The sequence below is a fragment of the Cyprinodon variegatus genome, unplaced genomic scaffold (assembly GCF_000732505.1).
Source record: "Cyprinodon variegatus isolate N-32 unplaced genomic scaffold, C_variegatus-1.0 Scaffold336, whole genome shotgun sequence".
NCBI lineage: Eukaryota > Metazoa > Chordata > Actinopteri > Cyprinodontiformes > Cyprinodontidae > Cyprinodon > Cyprinodon variegatus.
Window position 1 is genome coordinate 479428 of NW_015150789.1, and position 17324 is coordinate 496751.

General features: G+C 38.4%; 1 protein-coding gene across 3 annotated transcripts in view; it reads left to right on the forward strand.

Annotated features, from left to right (window-relative positions):
• The window catches only part of LOC107091425 (sodium/calcium exchanger 3-like), a 168648-nt gene extending 152304 nt beyond the window's left edge, over window positions 1-16344 (forward strand). For 2 of the 3 annotated variants that reach the window (XM_015385346.1, XM_015385347.1), the window contains 4 exons: window positions 7396-7520; window positions 7715-7814; window positions 10618-10887; window positions 14945-16344. In XM_015385346.1, the coding sequence (XP_015240832.1) occupies window positions 7396-7520; window positions 7715-7814; window positions 10618-10887; window positions 14945-15321 (872 nt within the window). In that variant the 3' untranslated portion in view covers window positions 15322-16344. Of the gene's footprint in view, window positions 1-1318; window positions 1337-7395; window positions 7521-7714; window positions 7815-10617; window positions 10888-14944 lie in introns of all 3 variants that reach the window. The other variant, XM_015385345.1, reaches the window with a different exon arrangement.
• Window positions 16345-17324: the final 980 nt, after the last annotated feature.

The window sequence follows — 17324 nt, forward strand, 5'->3', positions numbered from 1 at the left end:
GATGGCTTTACCAGTTCCACATCAGGATGATATCAGAATATCAGCAATCCGTTTTGCCCAAAAAGTAAATCCCCAACCTAACCACTCTATATTGGTCAAGAAAACATTTTTTTCCCTTTTAGCTACATACTTATATCCACTTGAATTCAACAGTTGGACATATAGCGTATGTGGTGATAAAAGCTTATTTGTACTTTTTGCATTTGCATTTTTTTTTATAAATATTGATATAGAAACTTTCCACTAGCAAAAACCTTATTTTTACAATGTTTTTACAATTCTTACCTTTAACATTAATATATATTTAATTAATCCCTGCTGGGGACACCAAATTGCTCTGAAAAATGCTCTAAATCTTCAGAGTAGAGTTTTTATTTCAGTTATTTCAAGCCAACCTCCCATAAGCTGCCAAACATGAAGCAATCGCTCTTTTCTACACTGTAACTTTTATTAGAAACTCATTTGAAAATGGGTGGAAATGGTACTGGGAAATACTCTGCTTTTTTCCTATTTACTTTGCTGACTTTGCAAAGATTTTTTTTGCCGTTATTTAAGAATATATATTTAAAAATCTCAGAAAATAATTTGTTTTTTTGGAATACTGCTGACTGAGACCTACAGAAATACAAAAATGATTTCCACAGCGTGATTCACGGACTAAAGTGAAAACTGTGATATAACCCGGTCACCTACTGAGGCCTCCTCCCCCTATTCTAGTGTTTGGCCATATTTTCAGACATGTAGAGTCAATCTGTATCCTCCCAGCTCTTGTTGCCACGGGTGATGATATTGTCAAAATCAAACATGCTACTGGAAGCCAGAGTCTAGTTTTAATTAATTGAATTAATTTATGTTGTTTGTGAGTGTAAGTTCCTCAGAGAGCTGTTTGCTATAAGCACGTCTGCAGAATTCATCACGTTTGTTTTAATTGGCAGATTTTCTCCTCCTATAGTTTGAAATATTAAATCTGTGTTTAAAATAGGTTGACTTAAAAATGCCTTATTTGTATTTATTTGAATATATTTAAATCAGAAAGAGAGAAACTCCTGATATCTTCCTCTGGTTTCTGCTATCTGCCTTTGTTTCAGTTAAACATTGTCCCATGATGCATTTCATTTTAAGATCAGCTGCATCATAATCCTCTCAGTTCCTGAGTTGGTCAGCAGACCAGAGTCACGCTGATCCCTCAGAAACATGTTTCTATTTCACTGACCTCCTTTATGTCTCCATATTATTGTTGTTCATCATTCTACTGTTTTCTCCATGAGTTCATTCACCCCCCCTCCTCTCCTCTCCTCTCCTCTCCTCTCCTCCACAGCTCGGTTGTTAGCTGATGGTAAGTTCCTCCAAAGGCCTTCCCATTAACCTCCTTTGTGGTTTATGTCTGCAAATGATTTGAACTCACATACTGATTTCAGCTGCTGCTGATAATGTCTGAAAAAATGTTTTGATGTAGATAAGCTGGATTCTAATCAGTTTTTATCTTGTGCTGCTTTTTTTGTTAAAAAGAAAAAACATTTCTGCTATTTTTAAACAATCTCTACCAATAAGATGAGAATGGATTTGAGCCAAATCAGGGGGTTAATTTGCCCTGAACCCCCTGTCAATTTTATCCTGTCAAATTAATATTCTAACACCTGATAAACGCCGAGATAAAAACCAGCAGTTTTCAATTTAGAAATTTAATTACCTGTGTTTGATTGCATTGTTATTAAGTTCCTCTGCCTCCTTAAGGAAACCGTGTCATGTAGCGTAGCAGCTTAGAGCAAAGGAATGGCTGCATAATCAAATTTTAAAAATGAGCAGGAGAAATGGTGTCAGGGTGATGGTGCTCGCTGTCTTTGGGCGTGGAATTGATTTGGCTTCAGAGTGCGTTCGTGTTCTCAGGAGCATTCTGGCTTTTATGCATGACTCTGTGTGTGTGCTCGCAGAAAGACACTCCTATCAGTGAAGGCCGGCTGTGATCTTTAATGGCAGTGTTAATATTTAATGGTAAGCGTGTTGTCAGCAAAGAGCAGCAGGCTGGAGCTCACGGCTCGTATAAAAGATGACAAGTTCCCTGCGCCAGGTGGCTCAGCGGGGGTGTCACACAGAGAGAGGATGAGAGGCGTTCAGATCCGCAGCCACTCCTTGTTGATGGAGTCCGACAGCACAGGATTGATGTCGTCAAGCTCTTTATTGTGCGCCTTCAAAAGCCGCTGAAGCATCTATTCACAGTTAAGCTGCGTCAGATATGTGATGGGCAGATTTAGAAACTTACTGGGGCTTCCCCGAACTCTGCAAATGTGCAAATTTAAACAAATCTTTATTGTGTGCTGACAGTCTGTGGGTGGCCTTCAAAGTAGTCAAGATGTCTTTAGAGAATTTAATTTCAATTTAGGATCAGCAGGGGTTTTTTTTTTTTCATTCCTGTGCTGTCGACCTTTTTATGGAGTCTACATTAGCTACTCTGCTGTCATTAAAAATGGAAGAGCTCCACTTTATCACTTAGTTTTATCTCTGCTTATAGGATGTTATGGCAGGAACATTTTCCAGTAATCATGATACGTTTCTGGGGTCAAAGATTAACAATTAAATACCATAGTCCACCCCAAATACTATGGAAAATGTATAAAATGGGCAAGATTAACTTTTCATGCTATTACCAAAGATGTACAGTAGGAGAAATGCACTGAATATTACTTATTGGTAAATATCCACATGATTGTCTGTTTTTTGTTTCCTTTTTTAATTTAACATGAAAAAAAATAGTCGAGCTAACATTCAGCTATAGTGTAGAGGTGGTAGAAGTGATGCTCTTGATAAAGTTTCATCTATGCATTCAAATCATGCTTTTTTTTTTTTGTTTTGTTTTTTTGCAGTTTTTATTTTCCAGGATTTAAATAAAATAGATCCTTACCGTCACTGGTTGTGAGTTTTACAGACAGGGGTGGCAAAACTAAGCAGCTGCCTGGGGCCCTGGGTTCCTGGGGGCCCCATAAAACTCTTTTTACATGTATGGTTAATGCAGCTATAACTTATTTGTGCACATTAATTATTTTTAGATAAAAATCATTTTGCTAAAATGCCATCAGAACGCATTCAGTGTCCACCACACTGATCAGTCCATGTTCAGAAAGCAGCAAACTGAAAACAAAAGGTGCAAAGAGCAGGGACCGCCACCTTATCTCTGTTGTCACTGTATTTCCGGCTGCCTTTCCTAGCGCCAAATCAAGCGACTTTTTTCTGTAAACTTTGGAGACAACATCTAAAAGCAGCGAACTCTGCTCTCCAGAGCGAGTAGATTGGTAACCCCGCCTCCTGCTCTCCTCTATCTTGTCTGCTGTCATGATTCATGCAGCTATTATTTCATCCAAATGAAAAATGGAGAACAGATAAGCAGATCATGGCTTGTCTACAGTGAAAAGAAGGACTGGGTTATTTACTTTGGCCTTTTTGGAAACACAGGAAGGAGCAATCAGCTAAGTGAGCTTAGTGCTTGGAAAAAATCTTTCATTCCTTTAGAGACAGCATGAAAAGTCAGCTGAGTACAAAACATAGAGAGGAAAACAAGAAGAAAAGGGACAAGAAGAGAGGGACACAACCTAGAACAGATAATGGATGTCTATTCTATTAACATTTCTCTATCTGTAGAATGGCTCTGATTTATGTCTTCTCCATTCAGAGGGCCCCCTGCCTGCATTTGCCTAGGGCCCCAAATTTCCTAAATCCACCCCTGTTTAACGATATTTTTCTTTAGTAGTATGATGATATTTTTTCTTAGAGTGATTTTCATTCTTAACTGCTGCTAAATAATGAGAAAATGTTGCTGTAGAGCACCAGGTTGTAATCCAAGCTAGTAATGTAACATATTTCCAAGCACTTTGGACTGACTTTAACGGGGTTTCCCATGTGAGAACTAGTGGGTGAGGTTTTACTACTTAACATCAGTACTATTTATTATGATGCAGATGTTTCTTTTCTAATCTCTAACCCACATTTTCATCGGGTGAACCAGGCAGGGACCAATGTGCTCAGAGAAGTGGCTGAAAACTGATAGAAGTGAAGCCAGTTTAGCGTTAGTCGACATTAAACACACTGTGCCAACCATGGGAATAGGTTTGCATAGGGACCATAGGGACATGTCCCTACCAAAACTTTGGACGGACCTACCTGTCCCTACCAACAATTAGATGTGAATACCATGTTTATCATTTATAATACAGCGTTGTTGCAGCAGTAGAGGAGTTCTGGAATGTGGAATATTGACAGACGAAAACATGTTTTATCTAAAATGAAAAAATGTTTATCAAATTTTTTTCCAATGTTGGTATAATTCTTGCTCTAAGTTGGTCGCTCTGTGAGCTAAAGACATCTTTTAGAGTCTCGATACTCCATAATGATCAATCGATTACTACATTTGTTGACATAATTTAAATAATTGATTAATCCAATGAATTGTTTCAGCCATAAATAAAATACTCTGAAAACAGAGTAACTACAGCCTAGATGTAGAGCTTGTAGAGTGAAGTTAATATATTAAATGCTCAGTGTCAGTTCATCTTCTAGTTCCAGTGCTCCTGTAAATACAATACATTTATTTGGCGTCCCTTGAATCATTATTTTGTTTTGTTTTAATGATACAAAGAGAACATTTAAAAGATAAGAGTGGGTTTTACCTGTTTACCTCTGCACAATTCTATATCTTCAAAAAAAAAGTATAAATCCACATTTAACAGACATATTTAGACTATATTCTGTTAAATAGGCACAGATTTACCCACTGTCTTAGGTGATTTCAAATGTAAACCGTCTCAAAGTGGAAAAAAGTCCTATTTCCTCATTCATCAGAGCCAGTAAAGCGTCAGTCATTGATAAACAGCATCTAGTGTTGGTAGTGCTTATAAAATTTGTATAAATGTAGCAAGAAATGCTGCTTTTCTGTTTAAACGAAATACACCCTGATTTTTACGTCAAGCATAAAAAAACAAGCATGCATATTTTTGTAAAGGACCAATGAAATCTGACCAGTAGTGTCCTACCAAAGTTTAAATCAAACCTACGCCCTTGGTGCCAACTGAAAATGAATGAGTAAAGCATCCATATTCCTCAAAGAAATCAATGAAGACAGACTAGATTTTCATGAAGCCGTTGCTGATAAATTTACACAGATAATTTACACAGATAATTCTACATCCATTTTGTCTAATTAACTTCTGGTTCACATTATCTACATTGGGTTGATCAGTGGTTCTATATCTCTGCTTTCCAAGATCCCTGCAGACTCATAACTCTCTCTTCTTCCCCGTAAAGCAATAAAACTAGTTTTAACAAGAGCAAAAAGCATGAGTTGTGTTTTTGTTTTATTTAACATTTGCATGTTGATGTGAATAATTGATTAATCACTATAGTTTTGTTGTCAGTTAATTATTAATATCCTAACAACTGAAACAAATCTCATTAGCTAGTCCATTCCACCGTAGAGTATCTCTGCTGCCCCCTCTGTTGTAGAGGGGAACTGCTTCACCCATTGTTAGGTGAATTATGTTACCATGGGAACCCCCCCCCTCTCTAGCTCTGCCTCTGCTTCACAGTACTACAGTATTCATTTATGTACCCGTTATAACAGCTGGTGTGTTCTGAGTTTTTATATTTATATTAAAGTTTTTAAATCACATTGTGATGTCACAGTGCTCAGCAAACACTGATGCTGACTGAGCAAATATTTTGTCTGTAAAAATTAAGTTAGATCAGTTATTTCCCATTTTTATGAAACTAAGAAGGCATAGGCGTTTGTATCTCATATTAAGAGCACAGTGACAGTCTGGGAAATCAGAAGATTCATGGAAATGAAGCTGTAGTGAAATCATTCATAATCTGAATTTAACACGACTTTATTCACACTTCTTAATTTTTAAACTCTTATTTGCAGAACCTGCTTTCTTCTCTGCAGTTCAATGTGAGTCTTAAGAAGCATTGAGAAATTCTCTTTGGGCAATCGGGGCGATGCTAACCGATGCTAACTGATGCTAACTGAGGCTGCGCTCATTCAAGAGCAGATTCTTTACCATTAAATAAAAAACACCTAATATCAACAGAAGCTGAATTTTTTGTATTACCTGTTCTTAAATAAAAATATGTTGCTGTAAAATAGGAATCAATGTATTTGCAGGTAAAACTGTTCTAACTGCAAAAGCACCCGGAGAGCGCAGACCTCAGCCAAGCAGCACATTTAGCCCCATATTGTGACTTCAACCTAAAATCTGCAGAAGATCTGGATCATTACCACAGTTAGACGAATTGTTGCTTGGCAGGAGGGACACCTCTGATAAAGATTTAATTAAAATCTTTCCAAATCCTGACAGACAGACAGACACAACCTCTCCTAAAAATATAACCTCCTTTTCAGAGGTAAATATTAATGATTGAAAATCGTCTTTAAACATTCTGATCAGTTCCTCTCTAGCTTAAAATAATCTAATACATTGTTTGTCAAAATTAATAGAAAACTTATAATTTTTTTATAGATGAAACTTGAGTTTCCTTATAAGGTTTTAGCCTGAATGGCCTATAATAGAGGTCACTGACCTTTTTAAGGCTTAGGCCTCCTTCATGGGTACTGAGTCAGGAATACTCTATGAACCGGAGGAGTCAGCGTTCAACTAAACCTCATAAACAATAAACATCATTTCTTTATTTACATTTCTAATTTTCTTTTAGATATTGTCATTTTGACAACTATATAAAACATGTTATATAAGATAAATATGATAAAATGATCTATTAATGATTCAAAAAGAAGAGCAACAGAATAAAAATACCCCCCTAGGTGCCCGTGGGCACGGCTTTGGTGACCTCTGCCCTCTAACGGGCTCTCCAAGCATGGATTACTCTGAGCTTTGTCTAAAACAGATACAACTATGTCTCCTCTCTACTAACCCACACAGCCCCACATAAAAACAAAAATTAAAACATATTATTGAACGAAAAAAATCAGCCATCTTCACACCTCATGTATGGACAGAAAATCCTGCATTCTAACAAACAGATCTTGCTTCTTAGTGGTTCTCTTTCATGGAGCAATCAGCTGCAGAAATGAATTCAGTGTTTGGTTATAGTATGATTAGATGGAAGGAACAATGATACGGGTTTTCTAGACAAGACAAAATAAAAGAAAACATGAGAGCTTGTTAGGGTTTTCTGATGCAGTGCTTGTAAGTCAGACGAAAGTAACTTGAAAAGAAGCAGAAAGAAAAAAAATTTTGCATTGCTTTCCTTCCCAGATCAGGGGGAAGAGTTGAGATGCAGGATCCCTCGGCTTTTCAAATAATTCAACAAACATATATTTTTTAAATTACTGTTTTTCCTAAATGGGTTCTAATTTTTATGTCATCCAATTTTCTTCTTTCCATTAAGACGTGCCAGAAAGGAAGCTGACATCTGATGAGGAGGAAGCCAAGCGGATTGCAGAGATGGGCAAACCAGTGTTGGGGGAACACCCAAGGCTTGAGGTCATTATCGAGGAATCATACGAGTTCAAAGTGAGTAAAGTCACACTTTAAACAAATAAGATGATTAAAAAAGTTTTTTTAGTGTAAAATTTTGCCATTGAGAGCTTTTTGTTCCCTGATATTGGATGGTACTGCCATCATGTGGTGAAAAGCGTGTATTTCTCGACGTAAGAACAATATGATGGAATGGATTGGAGAAACATGACCTCTATGTTAATGCTTAGAGTACAGTGGACAAGCTGATCAAGAAGACCAACCTGGCTCTGGTGGTGGGAACAAACTCCTGGAGAGAGCAGTTCATGGAGGCCATCACCGTCAGTGCAGGTAATGGTTTCTGATCTCACCTGAACCTCAGACTCTACGGTAAAATAGTTTATATATGACAATTAGGGTCTGCTGATAAAAGGATCTATGAAATATAAACTCATCTTGTAAACTTGTTTTCTTGTGCTTTGATACTAAATGCAGTATTTGAGTTCTCTGTGTTTAAGCTGTTCTAAAAACAGACACTACCCATCGCTCTGAAAACAAAAGCACAGCGGTGGCAGCATCATGATATGGAGACGGTTTTATTAAATCAAGGATGGAGAAGCTGGAGAGAGTTGATGATAAGATGGATGGAGATTGGTTCCGCTGCAGGATTTAAAAAAAATCCTGTATCTAGATTTGCAAAGCTGGTATAGAAATATCCAACATATTAGAGTTGGAACATAAAACAAAAAGTGGTTCTGACTACGAGCGCAGGCGGAAGTATTATTCACTTGAAAGTTTGGCTTTATTTTAGTGATAGTCGGTCTTATGCATTACAAGTCAAACACAAAGTGGAAAACAATTGAGACATTGATGTTTTTCTTCTATTTAATGATCCCTCATTTGTTCTTTATTCTACCATTAGCTGTCAACAAAAACACTCTTAAGTTACTCCCTTGAAGTATTTTTAGAGTCATTTGTGTAAGGCCAGGGGAAATACGTCTAACCCACAGCCAGGCTGTCCTTAAAACACTAAAGTCATTTCTCATCCTAAACGTTTTAAAGCTTAGGAAAATGTAATATCTGCACAACATGAATCACAGCCAGCAACACGGGCCTAAGATCTGCAGCCACAGTCTGAGGAGAGTCGATAAAGACTCTGGTTTTGTGGCTGCAGTGCTGAAATATTTAATCACAAGAGGCCCTCTTTACTTTTTGATGATCATCCTAGGCTGCAAAATGCATGCGTGTCACAAAGTGTGACATTAGGAATCATGACAGAGCGCCTGCCTGTCTGCTCCATGTCCTGCAAGCTGCTGGGACACAGGAAGAGTCCTCCTTAGGTCATCTGGCAGCCGCACTGTGGTGCAGAACCCAACAGAGAGGAAATCATTTCTGTTTTTTGAAGGTAGAATGAACTGTGCCGATGCCTTAGAGCTATTATCAAATGAAAAATGTACAATTTCACAGCGTTGTGCATTCCATATATTTTTACTTTTAAATTCCAAAATACATAGGTATTAGAACGTCTCTATAAAGTTCACCAAAAATATTTACACTTTTTTGATTTTTTTTTCTTCATGGTTACATCAAACCCCACAAACTTCATGCATTCAAATGGGATTTATAGTCCAGCACAAAGTAACACATTTCAATTAACATTTTTTATAAATAATAATTTTAGAAGTATGCATTTATCTTCATCCATCCATCTGACCTTCTACTCTAAACTGAAGAAAGTAATGCAACCGTTTTTGGCATTTACTTAACCACATTTAGTTACTTTAACACAATTGTTTCATGTTAGCAGAGTAGGACATAAAATAATTGTGTTCAAGTAACTAAATATGATTAAGTAAATGCAAAAACGGTTGCATTATTTCTTTCAGTCCCACATCATGCTGCTGCCACCTGCCAGTATGCTGCATAAAGAGAATGATGCGTTTTCGGTCATGGACCATTTAAGTCCTGTACGGTCGACAACAATCCATTGAACACAGGAACGTTTTTGTGTGTGTGTTAAAAACATCTACATATAACATGTTAATTATTATTTCTGCGCACACAACAGTAGAAATAAAGAAAAACTGTAATTCCCGTGCCATGCCACCGGAGGGCAGTATGAAGCATGATGCTTTTGCAAGTAAAGCCTCAATCCTAAATTGTTAAATAGCAGCTCTTACCTACTATTCCTTCACAGCCTTCCAGGAAAAGAACATGAAAAAATGAAAGAACAATTAAAGCTCTCGATTTTAAAACCAAAAATGTATAAATCTGTGCATGTTTGCATGTGCTACATGCAGCAAACCTAAAGCAGTAATGATTATGCATTGTGCCATTGTGGGATTTCTTGTAGCTCCTTAGTTAGGAACCTTATAAGCTTCCTTAAGCTAAATGAACTTTGATGTACAGCCCCCCTTTTCCCACATCCTTCCCTACTGCCAGCACCATTCGAATACAAACAAGCTGCAAAGTTTTTAAATTCTCTCTTGGTGCTGCTTTCTGTGGCTCTAAAACTAAATCAAAGTAAAATGAAGTTGTGGTTGTAATGTGACAAAATGGGAAAAGGTTACATTTTCCGTTGCAGTACAGCAGTTTAACCCAGACCTTAAAGCATTATAGGAGTTATAAGAGCAGCGCTTATTTAAATGAGTCCTATTAAAAAAAGAAACAAGTAAAGTGCTTTATTTTGCTTTTTTTTCCTTTGTGGAAAAAAAAAACTTTTTATTTCTTAATTGCCAAAGAAAACAGCTTGTCCTTCGTGGCCTCTGGCGCTGACAAGTATTTATCACACATTTGCATAATAGCAACCTCGAGCTGAAGTCAAAAGGATGTTTCATGCTGAGAGATAAGTGAACGTGCCATTTTAAGTGATTTTTGTTCTCCCTCCTCCTCCCCTCTCCATCACCTCTCATCCCATTTTCCAAATCTCCTCCTCTGCCCTCTATTTTTTTCTTCTTCATTGATTTTAATTTTCTTTCCTCTTATGCTTTCTGTTCTTTCTGCACTCTACCTTCTCCTTGCACTCTGTTATTCTTTGTTCTCCCTCTTCACCTCCGTTCTCTCTGCTGCTTTCCCATTGTGCATCAATCTATCCTCTGTTCCCCTCAACCCTCCATCTTCCCCACCCCCCGTGGACCCTACTTCCGGCCAAGAGATGAGGACGAGGAGGACACTGGGGAAGAGCGGCTTCCTTCTTGCTTCGACTACGTCATGCACTTCCTCACAGTGTTCTGGAAGGTTCTGTTTGCCTGCGTCCCCCCCACAGACTACTTGAATGGCTGGGCCTGCTTCATCGTGTCCATCGCCATCATCGGCCTGCTCACGGCCGTCATCGGTGACCTGGCCTCTCACTTTGGCTGCACCATCGGCCTCAAGGACTCAGTCACAGCAGTGGTATTTGTGGCTCTTGGCACATCAGTCCCAGGTGAGCACAGGAATAGCAGCAGCTCTTAACGAGGACATGTTTGTTTCTGATACTTTATGGGGTCTTATTTATAAGCCTATGCTCAGGAATGATGTCTACAGATTTCCTGCACTTTATCTTGTTGCAAATTCCAGATTTTACAGCATCCTAGTTTTTTAATATCACTAATTTATCCCTTTAATCATGGGAAATTATTATTTCACAAATTAAAGACTTCTTGACTTCTGAGAATGTTAGTTCTTTCTTGTAAATATGTCAAATAATTTTTGAAATTTCTGAGTTAGTTTGGTTTTGCTGAAATTGACTTTGCAACAATCTATTTTAGTATAAAGCGCTTTGGTCAAGTCAGGAGACTTGACCAAAGCGCTTTACACTATATTCAGTCATTCACCCATTCATTCACACACTCATGGTGGCAAACTACACTACCGTTCAAAAGTTTGGGGTCACGTTGAAATGTCCTTATTTTTAAAGGAAAAGCTCTGTACTTCTCAATGAAGATAACTTTAAACTAGTCTTAACTTTAAAGAAATCCACTCTATCCATTGCTAATGTGGTAAATGACTATTCTAGCTGCAAATGTCTGGTTTTTGGTGCAATATCTACATAGGTGTATAGAGGCCCATTTCCAGCAACTATCACTCCAGTGTTCTAATGGTACAATGTGTTTGCTCATTGGCTCAGAGGCTAATTGATGATTAGAAAACCCTTGTGCAATCATGTTCACACATCTGAAAACAGTTTAGCTCGTTACAGAAGCTACAAAACTGACCTTCCTTTGAGCAGATTGAGTTTCTGGAGCATCACATTTGTGGGGTCAATTAAAAGCTCAAAATGGCCAGAAAAAGAGAACTTTCATCTGAAACTCGACAGTCTATTCTTGTTCTTAGAAATGAAGGCTATTCCATGCGAGAAATTGCTAAGAAATCGAAGACTTCCTACAACGGTGTGTACTACTCCCTTCAGAGGACAGCACAAACAGGCTCTAACCAGAGTAGAAAAAGAAATGGGAGGCCGCGTTGCACAACTGAGCAAGAAGATAAGTACATTAGAGTCTCTAGTTTGAGAAACAGACGCAGGTAAAAGGGATTCTGAATAAGGAAGGCTATCACTCCAACACCAATCCATACCCAGTGGACAGCGCTTGATTGGAGCCAGTTTCATCCTACAACAGGACAATGACCCTAAACACACCTCCAAATTGTGCAGAACTATTTAGAGCAGAAGCAGGCAGCTGGTATTCTATTGGTAATGGAGTGGCCAGCACAGTCACCAGATCTGAACCCCATTGAGCTGCTGTGGGAGCAGCTTGACCGTATGGGACGCAGGAAGTGCCCATTCAACCAATCCAACTAGTGGGAGCTGCTTCTGGAAGCGTCGGGGGCAATTTCTCCAGATTACCTCAACAAATTAACAGCTAGAATGCCAAAGGTCTGCAATGCTGGAATTGCTGCAAATGGAGGATTCTTTGACGAAAGCAAAGTTTGATGTAAAAAAGTTTTTATTTCACATACAAATCATTATTTCTAACCTTGTCAATGTCTTGACTCTATTTTCTATTCATTTAACAACGTATGGTGGTGAATAAATGTGACTTTTCAGGAAAACACTAAATTGTTTGGGTGACCCCAAACTTTTGAACAGTGGTGTACATTGTGGCCACAGCTGCACTGGGGCTCACTGACTGAGGCGAGGCTGCCGTACTCTGGTGCCACTGGGCCCTCTGACCACCATCAGTAGGCAATGCGTGTAAAGTGTCTTGCCCAAGGACTGAACAACACTGAAAGCCGGGGCTTGAACTGTCAACCCTGCGGTTGCAGGGCAAACTCCAGCATCCGACGCCCTTTTATCTACAATGGCTCTAAAACTCCATGGACTTTTAAGCCAATGCAAATTGAATAAAAGGCTGGAAAAACACAAGTAGAAACACTCAAAAGAGCCGGTTCCTTATGATCAGCAGATGCAAAACTTTAACTTGATTTAAAAATGATTAAGTGCAAAAACTAAACTTGAGCATTAACTTGATTTGTTTAAAAGTGGAATTTGTTTCTTAAATTTACAGACCAACAAGGATGTTATCAAGGATACATGATGGCATCTTTTCACTGAGTCAGATGGTTTTTTTTTTTAGATATACCTTTGCTTATATTTTGCTTTTTTTCATGTATGATCATTATCTGTTACATGAAGTATTGCAACAATCCAAAGATATTGTTAAACCTGCAGTGATCAGATCGTTGGCCAATGGCCATGCAGAAGGAGATAAATACAGTTTAAGTCCACAAATATAAAGTAAACCAACTGAGATTTGTTTCCATTGACTTGTTTTATAGCCCTAGAAGCGTTTTTTTTTAAAGTTATTAAGCTAAAATCTTTGAAGATTTTAAGGCTTCTTGTTGGACAGTAAAGGAATAGCATTAAATTTCATAACCTTTATTCCAAGTCTCAGATATCCGTTTATTCAGAACTAGATTGCACAGTTCCTTGTCTAAAGGAGATAAAGCTACGTTTTCTCTGCTTGCTGAAATTCCTGCAGAAACTTTACCAATCGACCTGACTCCCTTTTTATGAAAGATTTGGTTTTGAGATTTTTCAGGTCCTGCTTGTTTCTGCTGAGTTCTGACAGTCATGCAAAGTTACAGCCGACAGGATCCTTCTGGATCAGAACTTGCTGTTGTTTTTTTTTTTAGCTAATCTTTGCATTTATTTCTCACGGTCACTCTTTAGGTAAAAAGTGGAAAAGAAAACAAAAGTGCTTCAAGTTTTACAGGTTGCCATTTGTTAAGATTAAATGTATGCAAATGTCATGTATTTACATGTAAGATGCATCAGAAGAACATGTTAAAACAGGACAGTGGTGGGAGTGGCGGCTCTGGACCTTAATCAACTGATCAATCAAATCAGTTTTGTTTTCAGTGTTTACAGCAATTTGTCAGAGAATTAAAACTGCTTCAAGTTTTGCATATTTTTGTTTTTTAATTTCCAACCGACAGCTTTAAAGTAATCGGTTGGGACTTAAGCAGAGGATAATTGTGAAGTGGAAGATTTTTCTGATCTGTAATAATGTGACAACATGAGTCCAAGCTCAATGCTATTATTAAAAAAAATCATTGGCTTTCTGAATAATTACAGCATTAAAAAGAAAGAAAAATATCAGAGGAAGTAATTTGCCTTCAGAATTAAGGTTGATTAAAAGAGGATAATTTAGCTAAAAGCGTTTAACCCTCTCAGGCTCAAATTAAGTTGTAGTTGCAGGAAAAATCTGATATTTGGAGAAAATTATCATATGGGGTAGAAATATAAAATTCAGACTCGTTTTTGAGAGAGACCTTCACATGCAATGAATTCTGGGATGTTGCAGATTTGCAACACTGGCCCAGAGTGGTAAATTAACACTGAAGACTGAATCTGATATGAACGTTAACTTTATTTGAATGTCAAAAACAAAAAATTAACAAAACAAAATTCGAAAAAAAAAAATGTTCTCTCACAAAATTAGAGACAACTTTTTCTCAAACTTTTTCTCCACCGACATCTCAAAACCTCTGGAGGAGGCCGTTTCTGTTGAACTGTTGCTCAAAATATAGGCAAACTAGTAGATAAAGCATATAGCTTCCATTGGTGCCTGTTTGGGCACACGTTGCAAATCCACAACATTGAAATCGAGATGCCTCTGGTGAAAAACCCAGAGGAGATAAAATCTACTAATTGGCATGTGTCATATCTATACACATTCAGGATTCATCTTATGTAGCATTGATGTCAAAATAATGGAAATTGGTAGTGATACTTACATTAAATTGGTGCTTAGAAAATCTGTTTCAGTGACACCAGAAGTGAGTCAGCGGCGCCATCTGGTGAGCAGGAGAGAAACTGTTTGTTGCAAATGCACAACTAAGTCCTTCTGTTGTACTTCTGAGTAACAAAAGCTCTTAAAATATGGATGTGGACTTATTAGCTAAGTGGCATTTAGATGTTGCAAATCTGCAACATCTGCCTGGAGAGGGTTAAAGCCTTTTCAACCAGTTATGTGATGGTGGTTGTCTTCCTTCTGCAGATACATTTGCCAGCAAGGTTTCTGCCGTCCAAGACACCTACGCAGATGCTTCGATTGGGAATGTGACCGGCAGCAACGCCGTCAACGTCTTCCTGGGAATCGGCATGGCCTGGTCCGTTGCAGCCATATATTGGCACATGAAAGGGAAGCCGTTTGTGGTGGAGGCCGGTTCACTGGCCTTCTCCGTCACTCTCTTCACCATCTTCGCCTTCCTGGCCATCTCGGTGCTGCTCTACCGGCGCCGGGCCCACATCGGAGGGGAACTGGGCGGGCCGCGGAGACACAGATTGGCCACGTCGGCCTTCTTTTTCGGCCTCTGGTTCCTTTACATCCTCTTCTCCAGTCTGGAAGCCTACTGTCATATAGAAGGCTTCTAAGTAGATGAGACTGATAAAAAAGAAGTCCGATGAAGTCTTAAACAAGGAGTTACTCCTCATTTTGGGATATGGGTGAATGTTGAATGCTTGGGTCAAACAGAGGAGGCAAACCTGTGTTTTTGTTTTGTTTTTCTAAGAAATGGCTCCTGCTCTCTTCCTCTCTAACTCCCTCAGCCCTGTCTGTAAGAACCCTCCGAGGCACGCATCCTGCCCTCTATTGCTGACAGGCTTCGCTCGCATGGGAGCTAAGCTCGAGTCTGTAGCTGGGTTCGATTTCCCAGCATGCCCTAAGGATGTCCACGCCAAGAGGGGGTCCTGCATCCTGCTGGAAGAAGCCCTGCTGCTGGGGGGAAAGCAGAGTCACAGAGGTTTATATTTTTCTCAAAACAGGACAAAAATGACTTTTTAAAAAGAAACATATTTTGGGGATAAAAATGCAAAAAAAAAAAACATAAATGCAACAAACAAAAATAAATCAAGGAAGTAACAGAGGAATCAAAGAACTATTTTCTGATCTAAAAGAATAATGAGAAACGGAAATTTGCTGTAGAGAGACAGCGGGACGGATTCATAGTATTTATTTTTATTTGCATCGTTTCCTAAAGGAGCTCTGTGTCGAAACCAGGAGGAGGAAGAAGGAGCGACAGAGACGGCTCACACCAGCGGACGAATCCCAGTTCAAACCACAGAAAAGGGAAAACTTGGACACAGCGTAGACGGTCAAACTGCCCCGAACATTACTTCCTTACTCTAAATGTATCTATATATAATATATTTCCATATTTTCTGTATATTTTGAATATTTGTTTTAAATGTAGTCCTCTTCTGTGCTAAAAGAGGATTGCTGCAGCAAAGGGGGGAGGAGACGGGGGAGGGAGGGCCGAGCTATATATCCGGACGATGTCTTCACCTTTCTAAGGGTTATGTATCTTGCCTAGCGGTAACAAGTATCACATTGTATTTTATTTATTTACTGATATCTTGGTCTCACTTGACTTTTCACCTTTTTCGATTAAAAGGGGGGAAAAAAAAGAATAAAATCTTCAAAATGTGTTGCTGCAGAAATAAATTCAGAGGTATTTTTATACTCTTCCTTCCATGCACTTTGCTGTACAGTTCTACTTCTGGATATTTCTTTTACTTGTACATGAGCAAAAGGTCAGTGGTCAAGGTCATGACAACGAACGGAGAGGTGTCTGCTGCAGCTGCTCTGCTTCAGTCAGAGGAACCCGTTTTTTTGGCATAAGGCTTCATTAACTGATATTACTTTGATGCCAGGTCCCCCTTCTGACACTCCTGATTGGTTCATCTCTTTATTGTAGGTACATAAGGATCTCTTTGCTGGATTTTGAACCCATAAACCCTTCGTTTGTCAACCGATCAGCTGATATCAGTCATAGAATACAAACCTTCACTTCCTTTAGACCCCACAGGTAAACAGATCACCTTTCATGTTCCTGCTCCTCAAACATGATTGATTAAGATGCAATGAAGAGAGAAAAAAAAACAAGTAATATTCTGGCAAAAAGTCGACAACTGTAAAGTCTTCTCCTTGATTCCTTAACATGTAAATATTCCAATTCTTCCCTCCACAATGTGTCTCTATGGAGATGACACGTTCAACCGGCTGATATGTAATGTCCCATTAAGAACAGAGCGCCATTATATACACAGTATATACAGTTGTGCTTGAAAGTTTACATACCCTCCCATTTAAGAATATAAGTATTTCAAATAATATAAAACTGAAAAAAAGGAATAACAATTATGAATTTTAGTTTACAAAATAATTCTAAAAAACAAGCTGTCCAAGAGACATGAAAGTATGAATAACGAACTAACATAGATGTCAGCGGGTGCAAAGATATTCCTGAACTTTACGGAAAACACCTGATTTCATTGATTGCCTCAAAATGTTGTCACTTGTGCATCTTTACATATTTAATTCTTAAAATATATTCAAAATCAATCTCATGATTTCCATTTCTTCAATTCTATTCAGT